The sequence below is a fragment of the Vanacampus margaritifer genome, chromosome 16, assembly GCF_051991255.1.
Source record: "Vanacampus margaritifer isolate UIUO_Vmar chromosome 16, RoL_Vmar_1.0, whole genome shotgun sequence".
NCBI lineage: Eukaryota > Metazoa > Chordata > Actinopteri > Syngnathiformes > Syngnathidae > Vanacampus > Vanacampus margaritifer.
The window spans coordinates 4,476,163-4,499,064 of NC_135447.1; the positions used below are offsets into that span (position 1 = coordinate 4,476,163).

The following is a 22,902-nucleotide window of genomic DNA, read 5'->3' on the forward strand; positions in this document are numbered from 1 at the left end:
TTATTTAGCTAGACTTCTGACTGGGCCAAAACATTAGGAACAGTTTGTGACGCAATGCAGTGGAGTGTCAGTAAAAACGTAAGTTCAAATGTTATATGTAAAACTACTTAATGTGCAGGTTTACCTTTTTAAAATGGACTGGTGTTTTTAAATCACATTTCTAAAAGCTAATCCATAGCTTCCTGAAAAAGTCATCTTCCCCCCCACCCCATTGATGGACGATGCTTTTCCACGCATGCGTACTACCGACCGCCCTCCTCCCGCTGGTATGACGCAGTGCTCTCACCGCCCCGCCCCTCCCTGGTTCCCCGAAGGTTTTGTAAAGCGTCACGTTGCTCTGCAGCTCAGTCGGTCTCTCAGCGGAAGCTCGGCATCCTCCTCCGACCACTTCTTCTCTTCTCACTTTCTCCTACAAGACAGGTAAGGAGACGACATTTTTATCCGACTACAACTTTCAAGCGCCATTTTGTTCCCCTCCCGTTGTGATGCTGCGCCTTCATCTTGCCTAGCTTCGCTTTTAACCGTGAATTCGCCCCCGACAGACAGCGCTCACAAAAAAATGTTCCATGCGTGTCAATAATCAATTAAATAGTTGTAAAGCGCTTGTCGTGGATACGCACGCCACCGAAGTGAGGCGGGAATGGGATGACCTTCAAGGATGACAAGTTAGCCTGTTGCGTCGTCGTAAATAAGCGGCGCGTGCTCGCTCGCTCTCGTCGGCCCTGATCTACGAACGCTAGTGTGTGCGTGCGCGCGTGCACATGTGATGCTCGTGACTTGGGGACGAAAGGGTGTTGTGCGCGTGCGCGTGAGTGAGTTGCTGTTGCCGAGCACGTAGACATCCTTGGTGGAGAGGGGGCGGGGCGAAGTATACATCCTGTATTTCCCCATACTGCACAATGGATAAAAATGCTATTTGATTATTAAGAATTAGATTTTTGTTCATGGGTTCTGTGTAATAATATTTACCATTTATTGAATTCATGAAGTTTTTTTTGTTTTCCCCCTGCATTTTATCTCAGTAATTGCTTGATACTGTGGGATAATAATCATTGAAAAGTTGTCTGAGCTTCCTCTGTATTGCACTAAATGGCCATTTAATCACCTCCCCAACCTGATGATTGTCAAGACAAGATGACGACACGGGCGGCCATTTTGAAACACCAACTTGCAAGTCATGAATTAAATTATAAATAATTTTGCTAGTGTGACTTTGCCTTCAAAAACCGGGCCCATACACCATTGGTTACTTTAGCAATATATTTCCATGTTGAACGTCTTCAGACAATAAACTAGTGTAATGGTGAATCAGCAACATGCGAACACTCCATTTTGTTGTCTTAAAATTGATTTTGTGAACACTTTGAAGGAAACAATCCATTTTATATTGTTGCGCCTTGACAGAGGGTTTTCTTAGTGAATTTAAGCATCATTGACTTTTAAGCTGATGTCACAGTGGGGGAAGGGGGAGACCACTATTGATGTCGCAGTGCAGAAATGGCGACTGAGCGCTGTGCAACAGGCTGTAACCGGCGGCCCCCCTCCCTCCTTCTCTCTGCGGACGCCCCCTGCACTTGACTTCACATGACAGTGAAGGTCTTTTGCATGACAACTCAACTAGATGCATACAGGTGGAAAAATATTAGAATTATTTTAGGGTTCTCGAAAAAGTCCTCTTTCCTGACACTAGTTTCACTGTCTGGAAAAATTGTGAACAAGTGCCAAGGACCTTTTGCAGAAATTGAATAGGATGCAGACCATTTTGTTTTCAAGCAGCCATTGGGGGCGGGGGATTTCCCACATTCTTTTTCTTTGTGATGATGATGCCCCCAAAGCTCACTCAGCCGTATAAATAAAAACACCATTTTCACCTATCGACACCAAATTGGGTGGACAATGTACATGTCAACCATAAGAACATAACAGGACAGCATGAAAAAGGCTCAAGGATGCTTGATATAGAACAGGCAGTCAACCCTTTACTTTGGGGCTGCCATTTTGGGAGAATTCCAGGGCTTGTATTTGGATGAACTCCAACAAGGAAATTCATCCAATGAGACCCGATCAGAAAAAAAGAGATTGGAAATCTTTTAACTGTCATTGTCAATAAAATCTGCGTATACCCAGATATTTGCCAATTGCCATCTCTAATATCGGCAGAGTTTGTAACATTCCATCGGCATAATAATATAAGTGCAGAAGTCAACAATTCCCAAAGAAATTCAACAAAAAAGAAGAATCTAGTCACCTCCCTTCAACATTTGTGGATTACTGACACATTGTCATAATCACGGTATGAAATTTTCACAGTCTTTACTTTGTCTAAAGTTGAGTTTGGAATTGCAAAAGATTTTCGCAACACTTTTCCGTGCTTGACAACAGATGGCTGCTATTTGCTGAGCGTGCGGTTTTTCCGGACGAACGCCACCTTTTGTTCGCATTTTATCGAGTGTAAACACGCGGGTCCGACCTCTTCGCATTCACCTGCATGTGTTGTTACCTCACAACGCTCCCTAAGCCGAGGATTAGCACGCAAGTCGAGCACGGCCTATTGGCCGTCCTCCAAGCCTGACTCACTTTGTCAACTTGTCAGCGTATACGGTTCTTTTTGTGCGGCTCGGCTCATTGTCTTCGCATGAATGCGCCTATCTGTGTGGAAGTTCACTGGACTACAAAATAGCCCAAACTGGAACACAAAGTGTTCGTTCATATTGATTTCCTCCTTGTTATTAATGACCTCCTTGTGTGGTGGCATCACAAATAAAGGCACAGAATAAGCGGCGTAAAAGAGCAAATCAAGATTGAATGAATGGGCTGGGAAAACAAGGCCGTCGGTTGGTAGCGTTGCTGAGGAAAGCGCGGCGAGCATCCCGTTACATAATGGCTCCAACCTCTGTCTGCTAGTGCAGCACTCTGCTTACATAATCAATTATTTACAGCGGAGAAAAGCAGTGGGAGGGAGGGAGGGATGATGGGATGGAAAGCGTGCTCGCCAGCACGTCCTGCCTGTTTGCCGGTTCCCTTTGGTCTCTAACCAGACGGTGTGTCAAAGTCACCTTTTGAGGAACAGTCAGCCCCACATCAAGTGAAATGTGTGTGAAATGGCTACATTTGGATGCCAGAACATTCCATTCAGTCGCATTCTGGAGCAGCAAATCCCCTGCTTGAAGCATTTGTTTCTGTTTATTTCTGTTGTGCAAGCACTTATTTGGAGTCGTTCAATTTCTATTGTGCCAGTTGACAGGTCAATACATACGTAAATGTACTAGTGTGAGTGCGGCCGTGGAGAGCATCAGCCAGGGTTGCCATGTTGGATCGGTGAGAAAATGCTTTTGTGGATAAAATATATGACCTCCCCTTTTGTGTGTGTGTTTTCAGCCACCATGACTCACCAGTTCCCCGCACTGACTCCTGCCCAGAAGAAGGAGCTGCAGGACATCGCCCTGAGGATCGTGGCCCCCGGCAAGGGCATCCTCGCTGCCGATGAGTCCACTGGTATGCTTCGGTTGTAGTTGTGGTCATGTCATTTGGACTTAAATACTATCCATCCATTCATTTTCTGAACCGAATACACCTGCATAAAGAGAAAAGTGTTAAAGTGCGCAGTACAGGCAACAGTAAAAGGCAATATAATCAAAAAACTGATAAAAGGGGAAAAGCAATAAAAATAAGTAATGGATAAAATCAGACAGGATTTTTTTTTTTAAGGAAGGTTAGGTGATCAATTTCAAATTGTGAGGATCTTCTTGAGCTAAGTGCTTGACAATTGCCGCTTGCAGGCAGCATGGCGAAGCGCTTCACCCCCATCGGCGTGGACAACACGGAAGAGAACCGCCGGCGCTACCGCCAGCTGCTGTTCACGGCTGACGAGCGCATCGACAGCTGCATCGGCGGCGTGATTTTCTTCCACGAGACGCTCTACCAGAGCACCGACGACGGCACGCCCTTCTCCAAGCTCATCAAGGACCGCGACATTGTCGTCGGCATCAAGGTGTGCGTTCAAAATGGCTGCCGGCTGGCATTAGATTTGTCCGTTTTGTCTTCCCGTAGGTCGACTCTTTAAAGGAAAATAAATGCGCAGCATGTTTAGGGACACACACTCACAGTGTTGTGTCAACACAAGGTCAGGTTTCAGCAGTCAGTTCATTACGTCGATCTAATCCAGCCCACCATCAAACGTCCTGTAATATTTGTTGCATTCATTTAACAGTTTATTCCCCTCCAAATGGTGAATTCAAATTTAGTCTGTGAATTTTACATTTGTTGTTATTTCTCTCCTTAAATAATTGATTGATCAATTCTAAATATAACAAAAGATTAGATAATAACATTGATTTGATTAATATTATTATTAAATATTAATTTCTAATATTCAATTTGACAATTTTACTTGGATATTGAACAGTTCTTTATTTGAATAAACATTTGAGCAAATAAAACTTTTAATTATGTAAAATTGTAAATTTCTATTACATTTGATTGAAGTAAGCAAATCAGTTAAGGATTTTTTTAATGAGGAATGAATGAATATAAAAAGTAAAAAATAAATAAATACATTTTAATTTAAGTATTTTTTGATAGAAAATGGCTAATTAAATAATTTGATATAATGCTACAAATATTACATGACTAATTCAGTAATACATTAAATATTTTTTACAATTATTTTATTGTTGAAATAAAACATTATAAATTCACATTTCACTTTATTATTATTTTTACATTCTGTACATTTTAAAAATTAAATGTGGAAGTTTGCCCCACCCCTGCTCTAAACTGACTTTTTGTTGCAGGTGGACAAAGGTGTTGTTCCCCTCGCTGGGACCAATGGAGAGACCACCACTCAAGGTAGGGACGGCGCATAAAATGGACAAACCTTCATCAACCGTCTTCCGGTCTTTGACTTCCGAAACTTTCCTCGCGTCGCAGGTCTGGATGGTCTGTCAGAGCGCTGCGCGCAGTACAAGAAGGACGGCGCTGACTTTGCCAAGTGGCGCTGCGTGCTGAAGATCAGCGAGACCACGCCCTCCGAGCTGGCCATCTTTGAGAACGCCAATGTGCTAGCACGCTATGCTAGCATTTGCCAGCAGGTTGGTGCGTTTTTTCTCTTTATAGGCCGGCTTTTTAACGACTGTGACTTTCAGACAGGACAATACCTTGTGTTCACGTAGCTGTTGCGGTTTAGCGCATTCAGATCAATTAGATACGTAGCACTGAGCAACAATCACTTTCATCACAGAAGAGATACTGCATGACCAGGGCAGCCATTTTGATTGTGGCCGCTAACACACAGATAGCTTCATGCAGTTGTTGCGGCTTCTCGCATTCAAATACCGTGTGGGGTGCCGTCTTGGGCAGAGACAATTGTTTTCCAAACGAAGAGTATTCCTAGTTGCAATTTCCAGTAACGTGTGCTTTTCTTTTTTTATTATTATTACAGAACGGCATTGTTCCCATTGTGGAGCCAGAGATCCTCCCTGATGGAGACCATGATCTGAAGCGCTGCCAGTACGTCACTGAGAAGGTAATCTGCAAAAAAATTATATACATGCATGTTACGGGTGTAACAAAAGATTTAAAATCGATTTTGATTTAAAAAATGAGAGTGCATCAAATCGTTCCCTTTCAAAATGTACTGTCCTTGAAGCGTATCTCATCCCATATATCAAGATACATATCGAACAGTCTAGTATTGGAGAGATGCACACCCCTAATATATATGTAACAAAGTCTTTGATGTGCTCTGTCCACCTTTAGGTCCTCGCCGCCGTGTACAAGGCTCTGTCAGACCACCACGTCTACCTGGAGGGCACGCTGCTCAAACCCAACATGGTCACCGCTGGGCACGCCTGCCCCAGCAAGTACAGCGGCGAGGAGATCGCCATGGCAACCGTCACCGCCCTGCGTCGCACCGTGCCTCCTGCTGTCACAGGTGAGTGACACACCACCGAAATTACATCCCACCGCCTCAGCCTCGCTGCTCACTATTTGTCATCCTTTTTAGGCGTCACGTTCCTGTCGGGCGGCCAGTCCGAGGAAGAGGCCAGCATCAACCTCAACGCTATCAATACCTGCCCTCTGGCCAAGCCTTGGGCGCTTACCTTCTCCTACGGCCGCGCCCTGCAAGCCTCGGCCCTGCAGGCCTGGCGAGGGGAAATGAGCAAGGAGAAAGCCGCCACCGAGGAGTTCATCAAGCGTGCCGAGGTAGATGACGTTCTCAGAAATAGTCAGCAACAAAATTTAGCTTTTTAAATATATCAACAAAATACCATTGACATAAAAAAAGTAAATTTTTAATTCATTGTTGACAACAGAGCAACTTAATGTAGTGTAATGTAAATTAAATGAATTACGCTGGGACCATGCACACACTCACGGCCGACAACGAGGCTTTCTGATGCAGCCAAAGCCCCAGACAGGAAGTTGAACTTTGAACATGTTTTATTTGTTGTTTTTCCAGGCAAACGGCTTGGCTGCCCTGGGCAAGTACGAGTCCTCCAGCAGCGGCGCAGCGGCAGGACAGTCCCTCTACGTGGCCAATCACGCCTACTAAAAAGCAACCATGTGACCTAGTTAGTCTTATATCTGCTCTGCTATTAAAACCGTGAACCCTCCCCACACACTTCCTCCATCCATGCATCACTGGCCTGCGCTGTCTACTGAACCTTTGCGGTGATTAAAACATTAGGTGTTTAAAAGCAGAGAAGGAGACCACTGAAAGGGAATTGCTGTATTTTTATGATCGAACAAATCCAAACATTTGAAAGTAGGAGCAAAAAAAAAAAAAAGGCTTCTTGTCTCCATGTTTAGCATGTGTGTGGGACCAAGCAGTGGACATGGTGACATCGAGGAAGTGATGGTTGTCTGAAAAGACGCAAGGGACTCTACTTCCAAGCCGCCACTAATCAATCAACTTTGTGTGTGTGTGTGTGTCCACATTAGCTTTCAATTGCACAGTTTTAATGTATATGGTTGTGTGAAGCTGTCAGTATTGTGTGTCATTTCCCTTCCCCCAGGATTAGAAAAGTTCATTATGATGATGATTTGGTTTGAGGGGAGTCACTCACTGCTGTATTGGATCAACTGTGACTGTTTGTGTTGTTAATATTGTTCTTGAAGCACTCGCTGTGTCAAATAGTGAAAACAAATAAACTATATTAAACAAAAGTAGTGATATGCATGTATCTTTCCTGTGTAGTCTTCATTATATATATATTTTTTTTTACACATTCTTGCAACTTGACACGGTAAAAGGCAATTTATTTAGCTGTATAAACATGTCATGTTAAAGTGCACATCCTATTTTGTAAATTAAATAGGTAGATTATTACGTAAATTGTAGATATTGTCATGCAAAGTATGTCAATGCAATTTTTTTTTAATTTATAATAGCTGAAAAAGCCAAAAAATCATTCCAATCATTAGTTTAAAACTACCAGAACACATTTTTGTCGGATCTGTGAAAATTAACTTCACAATAACAATAAAAAAGTGCCCGAAATAGTAAAAAGCATAATAGTACATTAAACCCACATTTAATGCAGAGCATGTTTTTTTTACCATGTGGAATTTTAATATGTACTAGAAGTAATTTAAATTATCAAACCATTTTACGTACGTAATGAAAAAGTCTTCAAGTAGTACAGTATTATACTTGTGCTATACTGTTAGTATAGTCTACTAATCACAGTAAAAAAAGATTTAATCGTTAAATATACATATTTAGTTTTGAAAAATATGTATACTGTATACGTTGTATAAAGTTTCGGCCGTAAAGTATCGTGTGGTGTCGTACCTTCCGCAAAGCGACGTCACGTATTTGAGCACGTGACGTATCTGCTCCCAATCCCATTCAATAGCAAAGATGGCTACCGCGGAAGTAGGTGAGTTCTTGTAGAGCAGTGCTTTTTCTTGTCAATATTACTCTTCCATGTTCATTCAACAATGCAACTTCGTTGGAATTTAATAATGTTTTATCATATTTAATATTACATTCAGTCGCGCACTTTCTGTGGCGATCGCGTTTTGAAGAACACTCGCCTTGGCAGTTGTTAGCTAGCACTGAGGGAAACGAATTAACACAAAAACTGTAATAAATTACAGTGCATACCGGCAATTTCTTTTTTTCGGGGTTTATTTTCATACCTTGCTGTTACAATTTGCCCCTATTACCTAACATTTATTATTGTGTATGAATGACAAAATTTAAGTTTTTAATGATTTAACCCATTTTGTGTAAAGTAATATATTTAATACTATTGATGAGCCTCATGTGAAGGTTGTTTGTTTGTGTTGAATCAATCGTTTATGTAACATGGGTTCATGTTTTGTACATTGGTGCTTGTATGATCCTCTCCATTTAATTTGCTTTGCTGCCATCTTGTGACCTATATGCACAATTAAGCAGCCTTATTATATCAAGTTAGCTTTCTTTCTTTTTAAGTTAGTCCTCAAAATGTAGTCATAAAAGTAAATAAGGATATTTTTGTTTGTCTTTCAGAGAAAAGGCGCAACCATCTCGCCGCCCTGTCCTTCGTGGCCGTGGTGGTCGTCTTGGGAATCCCCATGTGGTTGCGGACCACCACCACGTATCGCGCTTGGCTGCCCATGGCTCAGATTCAAGAGCTGGCCGAGCTGCAGGTCGGCTCTCTGTGGTCCGCCTTTCTTTTCCACTACTTAATTTCCGTCTCTCAAAATAATCTACTTCTCTATGGACACGCTCGCAGCTCCTTCTGAGCACCGACGTGGAGGTGGTGTTTGCACGCGGGACGCTGACGCCGGAACAGCAGAAGAAGATCCCCGTGATGCACTCGCGGGATGAGGCGCACACCATTGACGGTGTGTTAATAATGTGCATTTTCACCACTTATCCTTTGATCCAATAATGACAGATGATTTTACAATCTATGCCTTTGATCCAATAATGACAGATGATTTTACAATCTATCATAATGTAATCAAGTCCCACAGCTAGTAAATTTATTTAGGTGTTAATGTAGTTGTCAGTTATTCCATTCCAATGTAATTAATTACAAAACCTTTACTCACTGTAGTTACAAGTGTTTCATTTAGCATTTTATTTTTTAACAATTATTTTCCAGGAGAGACATCTTTGATTTACAGATATGAGACACGATATCGCACAGCGACCATTATGGAAGAGGACGCCCTGAACAAGCCCTCTGCTGCTGGTCAGTGTCACACTTTTGTTGCCTCACTTGCTCGCATCGGTTTGTCTTTTGTTGATACTAATGCTGCATTTTCTTTTTTGTCCCGTCTGGTAGAGACCGATCTTTCCATGCACACACTCAGCGAGAGTCCATGTGGCTCTTTGGTGGTCTACGTAATACCACAATCTTCTCCGCTGCTGCCTCAGGTTAGAACTGTACTTATGTACCACTATATGCAGTGTTCATGTTTAAGGCATTAACTCCAGACAATAAATGTTTGAAAAATGCAATTTTTCATTCCATTTGCTTTGTTGTTTGTTTTTAGCGGTCGTAGTCCACAGTCTGTCTTCATATTTGTAGTATTTAGTTGTTGTTTTTTTCCAATCTGCAAAAAGGAAAAGTTGTGTCTTTTTAAGGAAAGCAAGATGTATATTTTCAAGAAAAAATATGTTTGAAAAAGAAAGTTCTATATTTTGCGGGGGGTGGAGGGAATCATGTTCAAAGATCAATGAGTCATATTTTTTTTAAAGAAGAAAGCCACTTTTTGAAAAAGGAGTTGTATATTTTCAGCAAAGAAGATGCAACATTTTTGGAAAAAGTCAGAATTTAGACAAAAGTCACACACTTCAAAAGTTTCATATTTTGTGAAAAAAGTTTTTTGGAGACAAAGTCATATATTGGAAAAACAAATACGTTACTGACAAAAAAGTCACACTCAGACAAATGTATTATTTTCTAAAGTAATATATCTTGTGGAAAGTCATATTTCCAACAAAAATTAGTATTTTTGACAGTTATTTTTAGTTAACTCATATATTTTAGTCATTTAGTTCAGAGAAAACTCTTGTGTATGTTTAACAAAAAAATTCTAAGATTTTTGTGAAAAGGCATACATTTTAGAAAGTCATTTGGGAGGGGGAGAAGTTTAATAGAAAAAAAATGGAGGAAAAAAACTATTTTCAGAAAAGTTATACACTGTCGAGAAAAAAAAAAGCATTTTCTTGAGTGTGCGTACTTTGTAGAAAAGTCATATGTTCAAGAAAGTACGTTGTAATTTTTTCAAAGAAATTACGCTTTTCCCTGCTGCTAACAGGATGTAGACGTGTACGTGGGCCAGCGGCGGATGGCCTTGCTGCGCGTGGACGCAAATATGAAGGCGGGCAAGTCGTTGCATCAAGTGCTGGCGGCGTTGGAGCCACAGGTGAAAGAGGTGCTGCAGGTGATGTCGTTCAGCCACGACGACATCACGGCCGCACTCAGCGACAGAGTGCGACTCAGCCCGGGAAGCTCACAAAGCAAAGCTGACAGCATGAGAACATTCAAGTCTAGTCCGGGTTAGTAGCGCTGCTCGCTTTGTACACACGGCCAGCATCATTAAAAAAATGAAATAAAAATACCAGTAGAATTCCTTTCTCACTTGTTGACAGGCCCTGCAAGCCTTCGCCACACACTTTTATTTCCCTGCTAAATCATTCCATGTATTTAAATTAAAATATCGACTGAATTTTCCGTCATGCCATGTTGCTTGTCACTTGTTGCCAGGCAGAATTCTCTATTAAATGTAAAATGTCAACACAATTCTCTGGTCACGTCACACATTATCCATCACTTGTTGCTAGGTAAAATTCACAAACAACAATTTCTGTTTGTCTACTGTCTTAGGTTACGAGATCACCTTCAGCCTGCTGAATCCCGACCCCAAGTGGCACAACGTGTATTGGGACATGGAGGGCGCCGTGCGTACCTACGTCCAACCTTTGCTCTCCAAACTAAACCCCGTGGCCAACTTTAGCGTTGACTCTCAGGTACCATTTTTCTATAGGGCCCAAAGGAAATTTGAGGCCAATTCTCATAGTTGGCAGAATGAAATGAAATTCTGATAACCGATTAATTGACTCATTATATTAGAAAATATGTAATTAATAAAATAACTTATTTTATGGTTAATAAGGAAGATGTGAATTTCTGGCAGACCATTTGAGAGTTTTACTATGGAGAGAAAAAAAACTGATAAAAATAGGCCATTTTTTTGTGTAAATGTTTGAATATCATCTTTGTCTTTAGTGATGTGCCATTGTGTAAAAAGAAAAGAAAAACGGGAAAAATCTGCAAAAAATTTTTTTTAGCCAATTTTAGAAAAGCTAATATCAGCAGATTAATCAATTGGGCCTTAATTTATAATTAAGTACAATTGAAACAAATTTTGTTTTGATAGATATATTATTCCAATGAGGGTGTTCTTTCAATGTTTGATTGATTTAATTTCAGTTTAGTTGTCTTTTAATTGGTTAGTTATTTAGTTTATAATAATTTATGTATTAATAAATAATAGTATTATTAATTTTATTTTATTAATGTAACATTTAAAAAAATTTTCATTACATTAAAAAAATATAAAGCTTAAAAAATTGTTAGCTGTATAAATTTCTAAAACGCTTGTTGTGTTGGCAGACACTGCACTACACCATGCTGGGCGTCAATTCCCGCTTCGACGCCAACCACAGCGCCTACACGCTGAGCGCCGACAGCCTAGCGCACGTCATCAACCCCGTGGAGGCTCGACTGGGTAATTCAACCTTTGGTCACTTCCTTCGCTTCCAATAATCTTTACTTCGGAGTGTGTCGAAAAGACCGTTTTATTGTTGTTTGTTTTGGCGCTCAGGTTCCAACGCTGCCTCGTCCAACCCGGTGCTCAACTTCCTGCTGTACGTGCCCGACGCACAACACTCGCCGCTCCACATCCTCGATAACCAGAAGCAAAAGGTCACCTCCAACGCCTTTCACTCGCCGCGATGGGGCGGAATCATGGTGAGAGATGATCTGGAATGTCAGTGTTTATACAAAACAACATGGGGGACTTTAGCAGATTGCTAAACTGTGGGTGCATATTAGTAAACTGTGGGTACGGATTAGCAAAAAAATAAAAATCGTACCCTGGCAACAGAGGGGCTCCGTAGAAAGATACTTTCTTTTTAATGTATAAATTTATTTTTTTTTATAAATAAATTAATTAATTTTTACCTTGAAAAGACATGCAATGTTGCATTGATTAATAGGACTATGTTTTCCTAGGTGTATAACGTGTATGGCTACTATGGATCGGATGAAATAGCTTTTGACATCAACATCAACATGGTCAAAGTGATGGGCGTCTTCCTCTCTCAGCTACGGTAACATCTCGTGTCTTAAAAAGGGCTTTGTGTCCATGTGTATTTGTGTGTCATCAAATAAACTCCGCCCCCTACAGTCTATTGCTGGGCGTGCATCCCTTGACGCCTCCCGCCAGATTCCTGGTTTCGCCGCCGGGCAGCACGGGCCTGTCGGACTGGGAGCTGGACCGCCTCATGTGGAGTCGCACCGTGGAGAACATCGCCACGGCGACCACCACCATCACGTCGCTCACGCAGCTGCTGGACCAGATCGAGAACATTGTCATCAACGACAACATTGCACAGCAGGTCAGACCATAGTGCATTGACTTGTATGTGTGCGTGGAAAAAATTTTTTGACAAAAAGTCTGCCTCTCGAAACCAACCTTATTATTTACATGAGTTGCATTTATTGTTTGTGTGTGTGTGTGTGTTGTAGGGGGAATAAGCTTTTTTTTTTTTGTGTGTGTGTGTGTGTGTTATTGGGAAAAAAGTCCAATGTTTTCAAAGAAAATTTTTGGGGGTGTAGAAATAATATATTTTTTCTGTTAAAATGTTGTGTATATTGGAAGGAAAATGTCAAAGATATTGGGGGAAAAATAACGAAATAACGAAAAATCTGATTATTTTTAGAATGGCATAGCTATATATATATATATATATATATAAAATTTAAAGGCAGATAATTCCGTGAAAAAAAAGCTTATTTTTATTTTTTTGAGAAAAGCTTTCAAGAAAATCTAGGGTGTCTGAGGAAAAAATAAATAAATAAAATGCGCAAAATAAAATATTTTTTAATATTTTGGAAAAAAAATTATATTTTAGAGGAAATTTCAAGAACTGAGAAAGGTGTATATATTTTTAGAGGTATGTGTAGGATACTTTTTTTTGAGGAAAAAAGTGAATTTTTTCTTGAAAATAAAAAAATAAAAATAAAGACTTTTTACTCAATATGATGTTTTTTTCCCCTCTAAAAAACGGACTTTATTCTCATACGATTAGAATGTTTTCCCCAAACCATTTTGGTTTTGTTGATCTGTCACTCTGTATCAATCAATCAATTCTGTGCCCCTCACTTATAGGAGCATGCTTTGGGCGTGTTTTTTCCCCTCCCTCTCACTTCCTTTTGTTTTTTTCATTTAACAAATTGGGACGGTCTAGTGACCTGTCAAGTTTTACAGTTCTAGTTCCCTCTGCTGGTTATTTGTCTGCAGGGCATGTTGTAACTGTTAAGTGAATATGGTTGCTCTATACTTTCTATTACATTCCGTTACTTTTTTTTTCTGGAAACTGAGCAACTTCTACACCTTTCTTCAACGGTGTTTCCTGCAGGTGTCGAACGCCTTGACTTCTTTACAGCTGGCGGCGGCTGAGCTGGAGTCAGGCAACCTGGCCTTCGCCCTGCAGTACAGTAAGGAGGCCATCCTGGCGTCGGAGCGGGCCTTCTTCGACCCGTCACTGCTGCACATGCTCTACTTTCCTAACGACCAGAAGTTCGCCATCTACATCCCACTCTTCCTGCCCATGTGCGTGCCCATCCTGCTTTCGCTGCTAAATTTTCTGGCGGAGGTACGCCAGAAGCGCAAGGACAAGCAGACCAAGAAGGACTAGAGCGGTGAGGATTAGTACCTTGTTTTATTTTACCTTTCACCCCCTTCAAGAAAAAAAATGTAAAAATTGTTTTCTTTGTTCTTTAGGGGAAAAAAACTGGAGGATGTTTTTTATTGGACAGCAAAGCATTGTGTTATTTAGTGTGTCAGAGATTTTAAATTATTTTAAAGGGAGCCTACTGTGATTATTTGACACTACAACTTGTTTAAAAAACAAAACCAACTTTTTTTATTTTAATTTGTCTTCTAAGTTATTGAAAAATAAAAATATATACTTTAATGTCCTTATTTTAATCAATGGTGTTCCGCAGGGTTCAATTTTGGGGCCTCTGCTGTTTTCATTGTATCTGCTGATGGCAGTGCTTGAAGCCCCGCCATCTGGCGGTCGGGGGGGACAAAATAGAACTGGTGGTTGTTTTAAAGTGCTCTATAAATAGTTGAGTTGAATCCTAACTGCGTGATTTGCAATTCTAGTCCATCACAATTAAGCTATCTAGCAAAACACACTTCCTATAAATGCATGGAGATGCACACTGCCATAAAAGAAACATGACGTCTTCCATCTTAGTTTAAAAAGCAGCCATTTCATGGTAATTTTGTCTATTTCCAGGTGTCCTTCAAAGCAAAATTCCTCAGAACTCCTTTGAATTGTTACCGTTGTCTAAATGACGTCCGTCCGTCCACGTCGGAATCATTGCGCTTCTCCCGCCACTGTTTGTAGCGCATCCGACTTTTCTTGTATCCGAACCTGGCGATGTCCACCATGAACACCCACGCCAGCCCGTACATAACCACGCCGCCCAGCTTCATGGCCACACTGGTCCTGGGCGAGGTCAGCTCATAGTAGAACATGGCAGCGCCCACGCCCACCCGCACGGTGGCGAAGAGGAAGATGAAGAGCAGGTCGACGGCGTCGCCCAGCAGGCTGTCGTAGCGGCCCAGTCGTCGCAGGAACCAGCGCGCCTGCAGCAGAGGGTTGGTGAGCTCGCTGCCGAAGATGACGGCGCACGTCTCACACGCCGACGCGCCCGACAGCAGCGCCAGCAGGATGCCGATGACGCTGGCGGCGTGGTGGCCCAGCATGACGGCGCCCTCACTGCCGAAGTGTACGCACCAGGACATGTCGAACAGGAAGTAGCCCAGGCAGACGCAGAGGGCAGACGTCTGTAGAGCCGTGTTCTCGCTACCTGGGAATGACACGTGTAGGAGTCAGCGAAATTCTAGGTCCTTGTGGCCATTCCAAGAAAAATTAATTCTGCCTGGCAACAAATGAGCATTTGAAGAAAAATAACTTCTGCCATGAGAAAGTCAATTTACCTGGCAACAAGCATCCATGGAAGAAAAAATTATGCCTGGTAAAAGTTATGCCTTGCAACAAGTGTCTACTCCAAACACATTTCTGCCTAGCAACAAGTGACTGTTAAAGGAAAAATAAATTCTCAATAGCAACAAGTGGTTGCTCTAAAGTACATTTTACTTAGCAACAAGTGACCACATGAGGAGAAATCTACCCCAAAAAATCAAGTGAGCAATCCAGAAAAAAAATCCCAATAACTTTCTGTTTTAGTTAATATTTGACTGGCTACTTACTGAGAGAGAAAATAAACTAATATGCATGTTTACATATTTACGGTTTGTGTCAATTACACCAATTTTATAATCCGCCAAAAATCACCTGATCACCAAAAATGTCCAAAATTGATCACCATGGGAAATGTGAATAAAAACCTCAAACCAGACTGACCAGCGTGTGTGAGGGGCCAGGGTCCGTCCACGAAGACCACGTACGCCGTCAGCATGACGATGGCGACGCCGTGCGTCAGCGTGACCAGTCTACAGTTCCACTCGGGCCCGCGCTCAGGCGAGACACGGCACAGCAACGCATAGAGACCGGACCAGCCCGCCAGGCTGCACAGAACCTCCAGCAGCGCTGCCACCGCCATCATAAACTCACTGGAATGGTAATGGATTTCATTAATGAGAACTTTACCGTTTCACACAGTAAATCTCTAAAGGATGCTGCACAGGCGCTCTCTAGTGGTATGTCAAAGAATCGCTGCACTAGTACAGTTTGTTTTTAAGTTTTTTAATATTAAATTTGAACCCCCCCCCCCCCCCCATTTTTCAATATCATTGTGTGTATGTGTAAGCGCAGTGCTAATGTTCAAACTAAACACTGCAGTTGGTCGTGTGCGTTCAAAAGTTCACAGGCCAAATGAAGTTCACCTGAAGAGCTAAAAGTGCGTTTTAGTTTCATCCTGAAATTTCACTCAGTTTCCCTAACTTTGAGAAACTTAACTCATTCACTGCCATTGACTGTTATAGACGTCAAATATTCATTTGAACTATTTCTATTAGTTTAACATTTTTTTCCCATTTTTGTTAAGAGTATGAAAACCTAGAATTTTTTATTGTACATTTAGAACAGATATAAAATTTGTGATTAATCGTGAGTTAACTCGTGAAGTCATGTAATTCCGATTAAAAATTTTAATCGCCTGACGCTCCTAATTTTTTAATCTTTTCTTTAATCACGTCAGGCGATTACAATTTTTAATTGTAATTAATCGCATGACTTCAATAGTTAACTCACGATTAATCACAAATTTTATATCTGTTCTAAATGTACAATTAAAAATTCTAGGTTTTCATACTCTTGTTAACAAAAGTGGAAACAATTTTAAACTAATACAAATAGTTCAAATTAATTTTTGACATCAATAGCCGTCATTGGCAGTGAATGAGTTAATGACGATAATAATAATTGAAGGTTTATTTAACAGAACACAATTTAACAGACTCCTACCATAACGCCGACTCTTACGTTCCTTCATAAAGTTGCATCAGAATGCTTGAAGATGATCATATTTGTGACAAGAAGGACCTTGTACTCCACGCATCTTCTTGTTCGCCTTCTTCTAACTGTGATCCTCTTAAAGGATTACTGTCTCTGCTTGTCTGCTTGAAGACACACACGCTGCGTGGAACCCAGCTCACCTGATAGCTTTCAACCCACCTTCCACCCCTTCCTCCTGTGTCCCCGACTCGAATTTTGTGTGAAATAATTATGTAATTTGTGTCTCGTGTTTTGTTATTGTTGGCTTTTTGGATCTAGGTTGTATTTTACAATTTTTTCTGTGGATTTATAATGATGAGCTCTCTGAGTATTTGTTTTATATTATTATTATGGACTGGTTCATTATTAGTTACTTTTGTTATCCTCAGCAATATATTTTTGTATTTTTTATTTATTTACCATTGATGCAAACTAAGAAAATATGGAGAAGGGCGGGGATTTAAGAAGTCTTGCGACTTCTTCCCACTCCTTTTTGAACATGGAAAATCATCGTTAGGTGCGCTTTGTGGAATTTTGCTTGATTTGTAGATATTTTATTTTATTATGTTGTTGTACGATTATTACTGTTATTGTTTTTGCTTTGTTTTTATTCTTTTTCATGTTCAAATAAACTCAAACTCAAATCAACTTTTAACTGGTTCAAGTAATTAATTAAATATGTTAAAAAAAAGAATTAAATATTGTACCTTATTTAAAAATATTTAATAATTTTATTATCTTATTTTCACATAAATTTCTCTGTATAAAATGAAAGAATCTTATGGGGGAAAAAACATTTTTGAACTCATTTGAATTTGGAAAGTGGGATTTTAAAACTATAAAGATCCAGAATAAAATTTCATTTTTACCTCAGTTCAAACTAAATATTTTTATAATACTAATTTTTTAAATATTTAATTAAATAGTATATATTGTTATTTTTCAGAGTTAATTTAAATTACTGTGTAACAGAATGCACAGCCTTATTTTGAAGTACAGTATTGGCAGTATTAAAAATATATATGAACGAAAAGTATGATACTCTAATAATATAAACTAAGTTAAAGTACTAGAGAAAAAAATGGCTCAGTTTGGGGCAGAATGGATTGTGTAATTACATAGCAAGGCGTTAGGTGGCATACAAGTGCACCTCTGTCTACCACGACGCAATTGTTGATGAGACGAAGAAGAAAGTAAAACTGAAGTAAAAATATTTCCTTTCCGGGTTGAAGATGCCGGCATATCAATAAACACTCGAGAACGACATTGGAAACTTTTATCTGTTGAAGTTTTTCTTTCTGACTAAAGCACACGAAAGGTGGCAGGTACGTTTATCGCGTTCCGTGTGCCTGCATTTGTGAAAAAAGAAACACAAACACAAACCGCTGGAGCAAACTGTCTGCTGGCATGCTAGCAGCACCTCATTTAAGGTCCTTAAACTTAAAAGTTTTAAGATGTGAAATATTATAATAGCTTGATTTAATAGCCCCTCACTGGCTAAATTTAAACGCTACAGAAGGAAACAGCAAAATTGTGTGAGTATGAATGAGGTTTTATATTGTGTAGGCTGCGCGCGCGCGCGTGTGTTTATAACTTCATGAATAATTAAAAACGTTATATTTGATCAACACTATTTTTTATTGATTAAATAGAAAACAGGTCACGTTGTCTCTTAAACATTGTTGTTAATTGATGTGTTGCAGTTCATCATTATGTCTCTTCCACCTGCTCGCCGGTGCCTCCTCCTGTCTTCGCTCAAAGTCCACCGTTGCGGCCACGCCATGATCAGCAGCGCCTCGAACCCGCGGGAGAAACGTGACGCCGGCGGTCCTGTGTTCCAGTACGTGGGCCAGCACAAGAAGCCCAGCCACAAAGTGTTCGTGTGGGGCTTCAGCTTCACAGGAGCGCTGGGCATTCCAAGTTTCGTGGTCCCCGACAGCGGCAGCAAGAAGCCTCGCAAGTACCAGTTCACGCCTTACCGGCTGGAGACAGCGGACCAGGTAAGAACAAATAAACATGTCATGCCCACAGCTGCAGTTGAGTAAATAACAACGTGCTTTTTCTTAGATTTCGTCTGCCGCATGTGGTTACGGGTTCACCCTTCTGGCGTCCTCCACAAAAGACGTGACCAAGCTGTGGGGCGCCGGACTCAACAAGGACTCGCAGCTCGGCTTTCAGCGCACACAGCACAACCGACGTAAGATTAGTAGTACAGCGTCATTATTGTTGTTATTTGTCAAATTAGTGCTGGCCTTCATTTCGCATTCATTATACAATAATTTCTCTAACAATAATGTAATTTTAAAAATTTGCCAGCCGAGAGAACCTCACGAGTAGTCATCTTTAATTTTGACATTATTATAATTATTATTATCATCATCATTATGTGTTTTAAAGCTATCTAAACATTGTTATTATTATTTTTAGATTATAGGAATTATTTATATAGTTTAAAATAAATTATATAAAATAATTAAAAATATATATTTTTCAATCATAAAATAATTTAACTTCGTATTTTCATTTAGTTTTTTTTTCTTCAAATAAATACTTTCACTGTATTATATCATCTATTTTCGAATTATCATAATTATTTATAGTTTTATTATAAATTTATTATGTAAGTGGTATTTTCTGTATTTTTTAATTGTTTTTTTTAAATAATTTTACTCATTTTAAAAAACACTTCAGAATGTTCCTGTAATTGTAGTTTTTATTTATTTTATTTCTATATTTTTGCAGCAGCACAGCTACTTAGGTCTGAATTAATTGTATTATTTGTATTTTATTTATTATATTATTTATTTTTTAAATAATTGCAGTGGAAAAATAAAATAATATAAATAATTAAAAAAATATTAATGTGTTTATAGTATATTGTATTATATGTGTAGTTTTCTCTGCTGGCCCATTGGAGGCGCTGTTTATTAATACTCAATGAGTTTGCTGTCTAAAGAAGTAGAGCAACATGATATGGGCTAAAAAAAAATCTCTCCTTAGTTGATCAAAGAAGTTAAGTCAAATTGGAGTCAAAATCCTTCAAATTGTGCAAATGATTGACAATGCCGGCCATTTTGTGTGTTCAGATCATAGTTACGATTACGTGTTGGAGCCGTCGCCTGTGCAGCTGCCTCTCCGAGAACCGCAGAAAACACGCGTGACGCAGGTGTCATGTGGACGTGCGCACGCACTCGTGCTCACTGATTGCGAGGGAGGTCAGTCACTACCACGTGTGTGTGTGTTTATGTTAATTGTCATCGAGTTGTATGTTTCTAAGGTTAAATGAATATTCCTGACACTTAATGCCCTAATTAATTAAACAGAATGATGATTTTAAATGATCTCTAATTGGGTCCAAAAGTCTTTGTGGTCTTTAATGTGACATGCAGTGTTTAGCATGGGCAACAACGCTTACGGCCAGTGTGGACGCGATATTGTGGACGACGAAGTGTACAGGTGTGTTGTTCTCAAAGCACGTTCCACACTCGGTAACAATGCAGCCGTGTTGCAAAGCTGACGTGGTCGTGCCTTAACAGCGGCAGTCACATGATTCACAAAATGGAGGGCGTGGATGGCCGCGTGGTGCAGGTGGCGTGCGGGCAGGACCACAGCCTCTTCCTGACGGAGACGGGGCGGGTCTACGCCTGCGGGTGGGGAGCGGACGGACAGACGGGTCAGTTTGTCGTTTATAGATATATATTATTGCACATGGTCTCATATTGAGTTTCTGCTGGTAGGTCTGGGGCACCACAAGGTGTGCTCCACCCCCACTGAAGTGCTGGGGGAGCTGTCGGGCGTGAAGGTCCAACAGGTCAGCACGTACGCAGACTGCAGCCTGGCCGTGTCCGCGGACGGACAGCTGTACGGATGGGGAAACTCTGAATACCTTCAGCTGGCCTCCGTCACAGAGACCACCCAAGTGAGAATGACCATATTGCAGGAAATCGTTTTTATTTTTTATTTTAAATGTTTGTGACTTGTTGCCTGGCAGAATTTGTGGGCATCAAAATATCTGTCTTCAATCAATGCATTGTGTGATTTCATTTTCTAGCACCCTTCTCATGTGTTACTTGTTGCTAGGCAGAATTTATGGGGCACATCAAATCTTAAACATATGCCACTATTTGTTTGCTGCCTCAATCACTTTGATGCGCTCACTCATGAGGTAGAATTAGTAGGACTTTACAAAAAAAAAAATAAAAATTCTGTTTGTCACACTTTTTTACTTGTTGCTAGGCAGAATTCATGGGGCACAATTACTTCTGCCCTCAAGTGATATATTTTTATGACAATAAATTGACAATCTGTGTGCATTTTTACCTTTTACTTTTATCAATCAAGGCACTTGTACGCCTGCTCCCCCCACAGTTCCACTTTTGCTTTGCAGCTCAACTCCCCTTGTCGGTTGCCTCTCCCAGGCTGCGGTCGTGTGGTGCAGGCGGCATGCGGAGGCACACAGGTGGCTATCCTCAACGGTTAGTGTTAGTCAGTCCAAACTCAAAAGTGTTTTTTGTCCACACATATAATTATTTTACATGCTATATTTCCTCGATTGAATTCACCCCACCCAATTTTTTTTTCTCCCAGAGCGTGGCGAGGTGTTTGTTTGGGGCTATGGGATTTTGGGAAAAGGCCCCTCGCTGTCAGAGTCATGCTCCCCCGAGATGATTCCTCCGTCCTTGTTTGGACGCTCCGACTTCAACCCCTCTGTCGTCGTCACCAAGATTCGATGCGGCCTGGCTCACTTCGCCGCTGTCACAGGTAAATAGGTGCTCTTGACAAATTGACACCTCAGCCAGGATAAACTTGCTGACTTGATGTTGTTGTTGGTTGCAGATCGTGGCGAGCTCTTCGTGTGGGGGAAGAACGTCCGAGGGTGTTTGGGTATCGGGAAGAGGGATGACCAGTTCTTCCCGTGGCGAGTAAGGGATTAGGACTGTGCAATTAATCAAAATTCAATTACAATGTCAATTATTACACTCCCAAATTACAAAATCAGCATAATTGTAAAAAATATTATATTATATGTGAGTTGTATAATTTTATACATTTGCACCTTTTTATTTTATTTTAAAATAACAAATAAAAAAAATATATAAAATCTTTTTTTATAATAATAGATAGATAAATGAATCAAAAATAAGTAAATATTTAATTGAATTGAATTGGAAAAATGTCTAAACTAATGCAGCAAATAAAACAATATAATTATAAGAATTGTCTTTTTTTTAAACCATAATTAACAATTCATAAAATAAATTTCTTTAACATCGATGTGCATTCAACATTGTTTATTTGCAATTGTTTTTGTTTATAGTAAATCAATAACAAAATAAAACAAACGAATACAAAATAGATATAAAAATGAAATAACAAAATTTTAATGAACCTAAATGCATGCAACAAATAAGTGTTAATAAAAAAAAATCATGTTCATGTTCATTTTTAATTTTATCATTTATAATCAATATTTATAATTTCAACCAATTATTTGTTTGTAAATAGAAAAATACAATTACAAAAATGCATATTGATTGCTAATTTTAGTGGAACTCCCCCCAAAAATATTAAGTTTAATGCATGTGTTGTGTTTAGGTGACTGTCCCCGGTCAAGTGGTGGATGTAGCATGTGGCGTCGACCACATGGTGGCGCTGGTCAAGTCCCTCCTCTGAGTATGGAAAAAAGTGCATCTTTGCACTCCAAAGGGGAGAACCCACCGTCAAGATAGCTGCGCGGTGGCGGGTAGGCGGATCAGAGACTCCCATCGCAGCCCAGTGCGGATCAGTCCGCTGAGGTGGGACTTGTTCGGGGGCCTCTAACACAGAAAAGATGCTGATGAACAGTCGATGCATTGCTGGACATTTTGTGTGTAACATATGGAAACTGTAAACAAATATTTTTAATAAATCACATGGGGCACTATTGTGTTTGCCCCCATACTGGATTTATTTTCAAACTTTGTGACTGTCACTTGTTGCTAGGCAGAATTCATGGGGGCACAAAAAATAAAAATGAAATAAAATAGTAAAATAGAAATAATTGTAATGAAAATTGGCCAACAGTCAAAAACAATGGAAGCAAAAACAACCAAAAATCTTGAAATAGAGTCAGACCACTTTCAGTGGCTTCATTGATG

At 40.1% G+C, this 22,902-nt stretch overlaps 4 protein-coding genes across 7 annotated transcripts; 3 read left to right on the forward strand and 1 right to left on the reverse strand.

Moving 5' to 3' along the window:
* Positions 1-253: 253 nt before the first annotated feature.
* aldocb (aldolase C, fructose-bisphosphate, b) lies at positions 254-7,167 on the forward strand. Its single transcript, XM_077546638.1, has 9 exons — positions 254-420; positions 3,379-3,495; positions 3,780-3,991; positions 4,794-4,848; positions 4,930-5,090; positions 5,441-5,524; positions 5,758-5,932; positions 6,005-6,204; positions 6,461-7,167. The coding sequence occupies exons 2-9, from the start codon at positions 3,384-3,386 to the stop codon at positions 6,551-6,553; spliced, it is 1,092 nt and encodes a 363-aa protein (XP_077402764.1). The 5' UTR covers positions 254-420; positions 3,379-3,383; the 3' UTR covers positions 6,554-7,167.
* Positions 7,168-7,864: 697 nt separating this feature from the next.
* Positions 7,865-12,344, forward strand: pigs (phosphatidylinositol glycan anchor biosynthesis, class S). Its single transcript, XM_077547182.1, has 9 exons — positions 7,865-7,883; positions 8,501-8,640; positions 8,727-8,838; positions 9,285-9,376; positions 10,264-10,504; positions 10,833-10,975; positions 11,622-11,736; positions 11,833-11,978; positions 12,243-12,344. The coding sequence occupies exons 1-9, from the start codon at positions 7,865-7,867 to the stop codon at positions 12,342-12,344; spliced, it is 1,110 nt and encodes a 369-aa protein (XP_077403308.1).
* On the reverse strand, positions 11,652-16,875 carry LOC144036611 (TLC domain-containing protein 5-like). Its single transcript, XM_077547383.1, has 4 exons — positions 16,736-16,875; positions 15,674-15,882; positions 14,585-15,116; positions 11,652-12,577 (listed from the first exon to the last, which is right to left on the reverse strand). The coding sequence occupies exons 2-4, from the start codon at positions 15,873-15,875 to the stop codon at positions 12,412-12,414; spliced, it is 900 nt and encodes a 299-aa protein (XP_077403509.1). The 5' UTR covers positions 15,876-15,882; positions 16,736-16,875; the 3' UTR covers positions 11,652-12,411.
* Positions 16,876-17,946: 1,071 nt separating this feature from the next.
* Positions 17,947-22,710, forward strand: rcc1l (RCC1 like). Of its 4 annotated transcripts, none has more exons than XM_077546729.1 (11): positions 17,947-18,090; positions 18,469-18,765; positions 18,833-18,962; positions 19,852-19,980; positions 20,155-20,221; positions 20,302-20,438; positions 20,503-20,684; positions 21,107-21,240; positions 21,353-21,526; positions 21,602-21,687; positions 22,361-22,710. In XM_077546729.1, exons 2-10 carry the CDS (start codon positions 18,478-18,480, stop codon positions 21,666-21,668), a joined length of 1,308 nt encoding a protein of 435 aa, XP_077402855.1. In that variant the 5' UTR covers positions 17,947-18,090; positions 18,469-18,477; the 3' UTR covers positions 21,669-21,687; positions 22,361-22,710. The 4 variants fall into 4 exon arrangements, with proteins under 4 accessions (XP_077402855.1, XP_077402856.1, XP_077402852.1 ...); XM_077546730.1 differs by having other exon boundaries at positions 21,134-21,240; XM_077546726.1 differs by having other exon boundaries at positions 21,153-21,240.
* Positions 22,711-22,902: the final 192 nt, after the last annotated feature.

Excerpts from the sequence above, each read along its gene's own strand:
- pigs (XM_077547182.1), top strand. Across the intron at positions 9,377-10,263 it reads CTTCTCCGCTGCTGCCTCAG|GATGTAGACGTGTACGTGGG; the intron begins GTTAGAACTGTA and ends TGCTGCTAACAG. Across the intron at positions 11,979-12,242 it reads CGCGATGGGGCGGAATCATG|GTGTATAACGTGTATGGCTA; the intron begins GTGAGAGATGAT and ends ATGTTTTCCTAG.
- LOC144036611 (XM_077547383.1), bottom strand. The coding sequence starts at position 15,875 with ATGATGGCGGTGGCAGCGCTGCTGGAGGTTCTGTGCAGCCTGGCGGGC. Across the intron at positions 15,117-15,673 it reads CTGGCCCCTCACACACGCTG|GTAGCGAGAACACGGCTCTA; the intron begins GTCAGTCTGGTT and ends TGTCATTCCCAG. Across the intron at positions 12,578-14,584 it reads CGGACGTCATTTAGACAACG|CTGCGTGAGCGACGTGATGG; the intron begins GTAACAATTCAA and ends CTGGTCCAGCAG.
- aldocb (XM_077546638.1), top strand. The coding sequence starts at position 3,384 with ATGACTCACCAGTTCCCCGCACTGACTCCTGCCCAGAAGAAGGAGCTG. Across the intron at positions 3,992-4,793 it reads ACATTGTCGTCGGCATCAAG|GTGGACAAAGGTGTTGTTCC; the intron begins GTGTGCGTTCAA and ends TTTTTGTTGCAG. Across the intron at positions 4,849-4,929 it reads TGGAGAGACCACCACTCAAG|GTCTGGATGGTCTGTCAGAG; the intron begins GTAGGGACGGCG and ends CTCGCGTCGCAG.
- rcc1l (XM_077546726.1), top strand. The coding sequence starts at position 18,478 with ATGTCTCTTCCACCTGCTCGCCGGTGCCTCCTCCTGTCTTCGCTCAAA. Across the intron at positions 18,766-18,832 it reads GGCTGGAGACAGCGGACCAG|ATTTCGTCTGCCGCATGTGG; the intron begins GTAAGAACAAAT and ends GCTTTTTCTTAG. Across the intron at positions 19,981-20,154 it reads GCTCACTGATTGCGAGGGAG|TGTTTAGCATGGGCAACAAC; the intron begins GTCAGTCACTAC and ends TGTGACATGCAG.